This window comes from Peromyscus maniculatus, chromosome 7, assembly GCF_049852395.1.
Source record: "Peromyscus maniculatus bairdii isolate BWxNUB_F1_BW_parent chromosome 7, HU_Pman_BW_mat_3.1, whole genome shotgun sequence".
In the NCBI taxonomy this organism is placed as follows: Eukaryota; Metazoa; Chordata; class Mammalia; order Rodentia; family Cricetidae; genus Peromyscus; species Peromyscus maniculatus.
The window spans coordinates 93,873,691-93,882,538 of NC_134858.1; the positions used below are offsets into that span (position 1 = coordinate 93,873,691).

At 47.1% G+C, this 8,848-nt stretch overlaps 1 protein-coding gene across 30 annotated transcripts in view; it reads left to right on the forward strand.

Annotated features, from left to right (window-relative positions):
- Tfdp2 (transcription factor Dp-2) overlaps positions 1-5,884 on the forward strand; it is a 128,904-nt gene extending 123,020 nt beyond the window's left edge. For 28 of the 30 annotated variants that reach the window (XM_015994092.3, XM_015994090.3, XM_076576855.1 and 25 more), the window contains one exon: positions 123-5,884. In XM_015994092.3, coding sequence (XP_015849578.1) covers positions 123-306 — 184 coding nt within the window. In that variant the 3' untranslated portion in view covers positions 307-5,884. The remainder of the gene's footprint in view (positions 1-122) is intronic. The other 2 variants (XM_076576844.1, XM_076576861.1) reach the window with 1 other exon arrangement.
- Positions 5,885-8,848: the final 2,964 nt, after the last annotated feature.

The window sequence follows — 8,848 nt, forward strand, 5'->3', positions numbered from 1 at the left end:
AGCAGGTGGGTTAGGTTAGGTGCCCACTGGCACCTCCTTCCTGTTTTTCTTCCTGTCTGTGCAAAAAGAAAGAGATGTCCACACTGCATTAACGAACCCGTGTGTTTCAACTTACTCACTAGTGTAAGCCAAGGCTTGTGCTTGGATGCTGAAGTGGCCTTAGCAACCGGGCAGTTCCCCGGCCCAGACAGTCAGCAGTCCAGCAGTGCGGCCTCTCACTGCTCCGAGTCCCGTGGCGAGACACCCTGTTCATTCAACGAGGAGGACGACGAGGACGAGGAGGAAGACTCCTCCTCCCCAGAATAAAGACAGGAGAACACTCATGTTTTAATATTTGATGCTCATGTGTGTCTTTAGTGTGAGCTCTTGTGTTTTGAAATGATTGCTTCCGTCTTCGCCTTTGTTTGCATTTGTGTTTAGTGAGAACTAGAGAAACACAATAAGCAAAGTCCATGAAGGCTGAGATGATTGAAATGAAAGGTAACCTAGCGTGGATGAAAACTGAGCAGCACAGCAGTGGCTTCATCATGGCCAACAAAGCATGCTTTCTGCGAGAGAACGGCAGTGAAGTTTGTTTTCAGGGAGGTGGGTTTGAAGACCCCACAGTGTGGGAGCATTTAGACTTGATTGCTGCAGGGAACAGTACGCAGTGATGATGTTCTCTCCCTTGTTGGGCTGTCTTACATAGGCAGGAGTGATCTTGAACGTCCCAGTGGGTGTAAGGTGAGGGATGTAGATCGCAGTCCTTGTGGCCTGAGGAGCGCAGATGAACTGCTGAGCTAGTCGGCAGTCTAGCTGAGGTGTTTCATGCATCTGCTGCCTTAGCTTCTCGAAGGGAGAGAGCGCTAACTAACTTTTAAGTACCTAGATGACGTTTAGAATAATTGACGGTGAACTGAAGTGACCGTTTGTCAATGCATTGGTGCATAGGAGTTTCTAGGGCTCCTTCTGGAAGCCAAAATAGAATAGCATTTCCCTGTGCATTACCGACCTCGCCAGCACTGCCTTTGCCAGCATTCTACATTGGAGTTTTACTGTGGAGAGGGAATCTGTGTTTATAGTTTTAATCAAAGCTATGCATTTCATACAGCTTTTAATTTACAATGAAACAAAGAAGCAAATTCTTTGACCAAATTGCTTGTCTGTAGCTGTCTGCAGTACTGTATGATTTTACCCATGTGCAATTTGTGAAAATGAACCAAATGTCATTACTTTTGTCTTTATTTCAAGAATATGAACATCATTGTTCTCTTATACATGTTATCTTTTTCATATTTTAATTATCAAAATGACCTTATCAGATTTATTCCTGGGTAAATTGCATTTCAAACTAACTCAATATTCAGTGTTTTTGTTAAAACCTTGAACACTCCAGTTGACTGCATCCATGCTAGCGTGATGTGTCATATGTGGTTTCAAAGCCAAAGATGCCATGAGACTACTACAGTATGTCTGTGATTTCTGCTCCTCTCAGTAGGGGAGCGTGGGTGTCCACTGCCAAGCCAAACCCAACTTACCAACACATAAGGCCTTGAAGGGGGGAGGGGCAGGGAATGATAAGAGAATCCATCTGAAACCAGCTCTAGTCACACAGGTTTGTCTGATCCCGTGTCTCTGGCTTCTGTGGGTCCCGCACCAGGCGCAATCCAAATGCTGCTCTTTTTAGTCCTGTGCAGGAAGCTTGAGCGAGAAGGAAAAGCTTTGGTTGCCTTACATGTTCTGAGGTCATTAACACTGATAGGAATGCACAGGTCCAGCTCAGATGCCTTGGAGAGGAAACTCAGTGTCAGGAGGAAGCTGTAGTACAAGCCCGAGTGTTCAACTTTTATCACTACCATTTCTGTCTGTACTTAAGGGAGCCTAGCAGAGACCTGGAGAGGTCAAAGGTAACAGTTGCTTTTTTAGTCTTCAAAATATTGAGCTACTGGGGGCCTAAGATTTTTCAGAACTTAAAGCAAATGCATGCATTACACCCTTTACCAGGCAGCAAAATCCTTGCAAGAGTTCTCAAGGAACTTTCCAGTTTATCTCATCCCTGCTGCTGTATGCTTTACATTGACAGAACACGGGCTTTAAAAGGGAGGGCAGTCCTGCTGGGCATGTTGTATGCCTCTAACGCCAGCATTTGGAAATGGAGGCAGAAAGGTTAGGACTTAAAAGTCAACCTTGGCTACATACTGAGTTCAAAGGCCAGTCTGGGCTACAAGAGATCCTTGTCTGGAGTGGGACAACCAAAGACTCAGTCTTCGTGTGCCCCACCTTTGGCCATCCCCTCTCCCACTGTGTTGTCAAGAGTGGTCCTGTCCCTCTGTTACGTACTTCTGAGGACGTCTGAGATCGCACCGCTGTGGTCCTCGGTTGCTGCTGGTGTGACACTTTACCTGGGGAGAAACTAGACTGAACAGAGACGGGTACCACTTACTTGTAATCCTCCATAGGCAAAAGGGTCCCCAGAGGTTTGAAGCCAGCTAGGGCTTCAAAATGAGATCATGCTCGGGGGAAGAAAAAAGGGAAGAGCCTAAATTGAGATGTTGAAAAGGATGAACTCTGGTCTTCATTATCTCCCCTAAACACATCCCTCTGGGTCCAATAACACCAAATCATAATGCCGGAATCAAAATGGAAGGGGAAGTTAAATTGAGGACACAGCGTCTGGCCTCTTGGTGGGAGAGGTACACAGGCCCCGTGCACACAGCTGTTAGCTGCCTATGCACACTGCTTATGTGTTCAAGAGACTTTCCCTCCTGAGGTCCCATTTCTCAAGTGTATAGCAGCACTGTGGTCAATCAGTTCTCACTCTCCTGATGACATGGGCAGCTGGCTGTGGGCCCGCACACTCCCAGAAGAACAGTTCCACCAGGCTACACAGCCGCTCAGACCCTCAGTGCTCAGCAGGTTTCCCTTCGCCTATCCTCCGAAGAAGTCTGTTCAGTGTTTGCATTGTGCCTTACACAGGAAGAAAGGGACTCAACAGAATCTACTCCCTCTAAATAGTCCCCCAGAAAATGGGCTCATGGCGAATGTGTTGTGCATCTTTCTTACTATTCTTTTGAAGAAGTGGTAGGGAGAAAAAAATCTGCCATTTTGTCAGAATGCATGAGGATAACTGCTGTTAGCAAAATTTATAATTAAGGCAGTAGCAGTACTGTGTCATTTTTGGAAGATAATCCCCAACTGTCCTCAGAATACCCCTGTCAGATAATCCAGATGAAGAAATGGCCCACTGTACCCCTGCATGGCTTCCTAATTCTGCTTTCTAAATCTAAACCAACTTCTTGTCAGAAACAGCGGAGCTGTTACAAGTACAGTGTGATTTATGCCGAGACAGCCTAAACAGAGGTTGTGTGTGTGTGCGCGTCAGACAGACAGAATAAGCAGGTGACAGGAATGGCCTCAGCTGCTTGTGCTGTAACCACACCAGAGCAGGAAGCCTGGTCGGTTTTATAAGCTCACTTCCCAACAAAATGGACTTCCTTATTCACTAAATCTGCTGCAGGGGGCTTTGAAATTTTCCTCCTTAGTGGTAAGCATTGGCAGGGTTTGTTTTGCGGGGAGGATGTTAAAATACCAAACTTAGCTGGCTTTAGTATGAACAGGCCAAGTGAGGACTAGAGCAAGACCACAAAGTTCTCGGGTCAGCCTCATGACCTTGAATTGAACCTATGCCACAGGCCGATGATCTGAGACGGAGAATTTACATGTATTCAGTTGCAGATGCATAAGATGTGGATTGTGAACTGAACACATGGGAAATGATCCTCATGATGCATATGGACTGGCTTTGGTGAAATACTAGATACCTAAGAACCAGCTTCCCAATGGGGTGTCCTATTTCTCTGTTCCTTGGACAATTGCCTCCAAGCACTAATGCTCATTAATACATAGTTTTTTGAAGACTAACATGCATGCCAGGAGCCTACAGCATGTCACCTAAGTGACCCTCAGAATGTGCCTTCCAGCTCACTAATTCGGTTCACCTATGTCTTGTTAACCTATACTTGAGCCAAACACTAAAGGGGGAGCCTAATGTGACAATTCTTCCTTTAATCTTCTTATTGCTAAAAAGCCTTTATTAATTATAATAAGCCTCAGGAAGTAGCCTCTTACATATTAGCAAAATACCTGAAGTTACAGTTAGTTTGTAGGACCCAGTTTTCCCCCATTCATCTATGTTCACAAGATAAACATAAGGGGGTGGGGCGATAAGGACAGAAAACTTTGGCATGTCATGTTTCCTGGGAGTCCCTGACAGGTGCCAGCACTGACCTGGTAGGTGGCCACTCCTCATGGTGTTGAGTCAGGAGGAAAGTTACCGGTTTTTATATTTAAACAACAACAACAACAAAAAAAAAACCCTATAGAACCAGTGCCTTGGTCTCTTATCATCCTAGCAGAGTGGATCTTGGTCCTCCCTGCTTAGAAAGCTACTTAGAAGCCATTGCAGCCACAGTGGAGAGTCCGTCCGGGTTTGTGTCTTCTCTACTAGGGTCTCAGAAAGGGAGACAGCATCTCTTGGGACCCGCTCAGAGGTGGAAGTATGCAGAGCTTCATGGCCCAGCGTCCCTTAGCCTCTGTAGCAGTCTGGTCCAGTCGGTCACTTCTGTCAGGGTATCATCACGTACTGTAAAGCACACCTTCACCAGGGCCATGCAGACAACTCCAGTCTTGCCAAATGCCAAAAGAATCTGAGGGACCCGAGGGATCTCTTCTCCCAAGCGCTATCATGCACTGTCAGCTTGGGGCCTCTCAGGACTCTAGCTGCAGATGGTCACAGTCACAAGAGACCCTCCCCAGGCCAGGGCCATTTCTTCTGGACATTGGTAGGGGCTTGAGAGGTGGAGTTGCCATCTGGGCCATAGTGGCTCGTTTCCAACCAAATTATTTGGACTTTTCAGAAGCCATCACTTGGCCATACTTGACTTCAAACTCACTAACTGCTCCTCCTCAGACATCATCTGAATATAAAAAGTGTGCTAGTTTTGCGTGTCCACACTCCTCAGGTCAGTTTTATTTTGTCATACTTACGTATCTCCAGTGATCCAGCTACTTCTCTAGGAAAGTGGCTTCTCCACTGTGTGCTGTTCTGTTTCCCACTAGTACTAAGACAACATTCTGAGAAATGGGACCAGTCCTCCACCTGCTCTGGTTGTTAGCCTGAGTTCTGGGGACACCCCCCCCCCCATCAGTGATGTAAAGCAGCTGGGTGCCCTGTTTACCCTGCCACACTTGACCTGGACAGAAGGGAGGAGATGGCCTACATCACCCAGTGGCTCCCTTTCCATTTGGAGACGCTTCACTCTGCTCATGTGCTGCTCGCCACTGTCTCCAGAAAAGTGTGACTTTGCTCTTTATCTGCATGAAGCAGACGCTGGTGTCATGCCCTAAGTAGTTAGGAGGAAAATGCAAACCACATCTCGCCTGCCTATTAGAGACTTTCCTTCCTAGATTGAGTACACAGGCTAATATATTATTTTGTAGTATCTCAAACTTTGCATAAAGACTATTATTTTTGTATGGAATTTTTTATAGAAGAGCTATTTCTGTATACTTATTTCTGTGTTTTTTGAAATGCCTTCCAGTAGGTAACCAACAAGTCTTAAGCAGTGTTTCTCTACGGGTAGCTCAGGGACCGCCTACCCAGAAGAGACAGGGAATTTCAATTTAAAATTTAAATCACTCCCTGCACCCACTCCAGACAGACGCTCAGGGTGTGCCTAGGAAGCATTAGTTTTAATAAGCTCTGAGTGATTTTTTTCATCAATTCACACATCTTTGTCCATAATGTAAAAGAAGAAACATCTGAAATGAATATGTTGAGCTTGAGAAAAATTGTATCATACTATTCTGTGATTTGAGATACAGAAAAATAAATAATTTAAAAGGATGTTGGTGTCATCGTTAATGGCTCCTGGGGGGTGACTATCCCAGCCTCACACTGTTTTAGGACTGAAATCTTCATTTAGCCAATGAGGAGATGCAAGGCCCATTCTCCCTTGCCCTGGTTCTGAGTCTCTGAAGGGCTCCCCAACACCAAAGCTTGCCATGGGGACTGGCTGAGGCCTCTGGCAACAGCATCAGTGGGCCCCTCGGCTTCCCCTCCCCAGCTTCGAAGAAGCTCCTAGGGCTCCCCAGGGTACCCCACAGTGCACAGTGCCTATACTGCGTGGGAAGCCTTCTGTCGGCATTAGAAAAACAGCAGCAAATAGTGATGTCCCCAAGCCTCAAGTACACTATCATTTGGCCTCGGTTCGCCTCAGCATCTCTTCTAAGTACTCATCTTTCAGGGCAGGTGATGGACCAGGTGACTTTTGTCCCAAGACGTTGCACACTGGGACAGGAAGTGGGTTAATGAGAGGATTATAGCATGCCAGCAAGTCTTAAACTAAGTGGAGCTGGAGACACAGGCTGGCCAAGTGGTGGTGGCTCACGCACGCCTTTAATCCCAGCACGTGGGAGGCAGAGGCAGGCAGCTCTCTTGAGTTAGGCCAGCCTGGTCTACAGAGCAAGTTCCAGGACAGCCAGGGGCTACACAGAGAAACCCTGTCTTGAAAAACAACAACAAAGGAGCACTGACCCAGGTCAGATTCCCAGCACCCACATGGCACTCACTGTCTAACTCCAGGACCAGGGGATCTGACACTTCCAGCGCCTGGGAGTAGAAGGCATTCATGTGGTACAGACATACATGCAGGCAAAACACTCATACACATTTAAAAATCAAAATTTTAGAAGGACAGAAAGTATGATCACATAATCCCAGGAGTGGAGGCTAATTTGTGCCCAGCTCTTATATGTTGATTAGACTGCGTGGGGGAGAGGGACACCCATCCTCTTCCCATGGACTCCCTGCAGGGCTAGCCCAAGCTGGCATGGATGTCGCTCCATCTGCTAGCAGGCATGTAGTACCATTTGGTTAATGCATCCAAGGGCTCGTAGCCATGAACACTGGATGTCACCAGCAGGGTAGCTGGTGGCCATCAACAGTCACTGGACATGATGTTGACAGGCAAGATGTCTGTCTGCAGAACCCAAGGAGCTGACTGCGGTGCCCAGCTTTGGATCAAGCCCAGCTGCCGGAGCTCAGTTTTTTCTGTCACTCCCAGGGTCGTTTTGTCTCTGTGCCTGCTGGAAAGGCAGTAGCCGCCATCTCCTACGCCCTTCCATTCAGGTGCCAATCCCCAAGCCTGCAGGAAGTCACCCGGCCCTCACCCAGCTACAGAAAATCGCCTACTGCTTGGGAGCATCCTCGTACAGTCACTAGCTTAGCCACTGTTCTGAAGGTCCTTTCCAGCTTCTTGCTTACGTCTGCTTCTAGGAAACCTCGGAGCAGTGGTTCTCAGCCTTCCTAATGCTTCGACCCCTTAATGCAGTCAGTTCCTCAAGTGGTGACCCCCAAGCATAAAATTATTTTCATTGCTACTTCATAACTAATTTTGCTACTGTTATGAATTACAGTGTAAATATTTGATATGCAGATGGTCTTAGGTGATCCCTGTAAAGGGTCGAGACCCATGGGTTGAAAACCACTGCATTGGACTATAAAATGCACTGTGAAGGAAGCCCTGTAGTTAGGATGGGAGAACCATGCCCATTCAATTAGTCATAATCAGTTACTGTCTTTTGGTCTTGGGTTGTTGGTTTTTTGCTTTCTTGTTTGGTTTTGTGTTTTATTTTGTTTTAAGGTAGGGTGTCATATAGCCCAGCTGTGTAGTGGGTAGCTGTTCCACCTTTGACCTGGAAGTACTACCCCCATTGAGGCTTTGGTAACTGTCACACCTACAAGGCAGGGCCAAAACAGGAGCCCTTAAGACCCAAGATCCGGATGGGCTGGCTCTCTTGGTTCCTGGATCCTGAACGCTGGAGGTAGACCAAGCAGAGTTTTCCAGAGAAGACCGCTGGACTGAGCTACACCTTTCCTAGACCCTGTTACCTATCCCTTCACTTGTAAGTTACCCCACAAATAAACCTCCCTTTTAACTACGTGGAGTTGCCTTAATACTACAACCAAAAAAAAAGCTGGCTTTAAACTCACTGTAGTGGAGGATGACCTTGAGTTTCTGAATCCCCTGTCCCCACCTCTCACGTGCTGGAATTAAGGGTGTGTGCTACCATGCCTGGTTGTATGCAGTGCTGGGAATCAAACCCAGGGCTTTGTATCTGCTGGACAAACACTACATCCTCAGCCAGTTTTGCCACTAGGACATAAAACTCCTAGTGGCTTGCTCAGCTTGATTTTGTTTGTTTGTTTGTTTGTTTGTTTGTTTGTTTAATACAATCCAGGCCCACTCAGTTGCCCATGGGTAGTACTGTCCACAGTGGCCTGGGCCCTCTTACATCAGTCATTAATCAGGAAAATGCAGTTGGGTGTGGCACACGCCTTTAATCCCAGCACTCAGGAGGCAGAGGAAGGCAGATCTCTGAGTTGAAGGCCAGCATGGCCTACAGAGCGAGTTCTAGGACAGCCAGGGCTATCCAGAGAAACCCTGTCTCTTTGGGGGTGGGGGGAGAAAACAAAACAAAACAACAAAGCTGGGCATTGTGATTCATTCCTTTAATCCTGGGACTCAAAGCTAAGGTAAGAAAATCCTGAGTTCAAGACCAGCCTGGGCTACAGAAGAGGCCTCCCAAAAAGGAAAGGGGAGAGGGAGGGAGGGAGGGAGGGAGGGAGGGAGGGAGGGAGGGAGGAGGGAGAAGGAGCCAACCCCTTGCTGAAAGAGTAAAGGCATATGGAAAGATGCACATCATGAGAGTGTAGCATCAATCTTAAAGAGTCTTATTAATAAAAACAAATCCGAGGCCAGTTATTGGGGTGAATACTGGAAGGTCAGAGAGACAGAATAAGCCACAG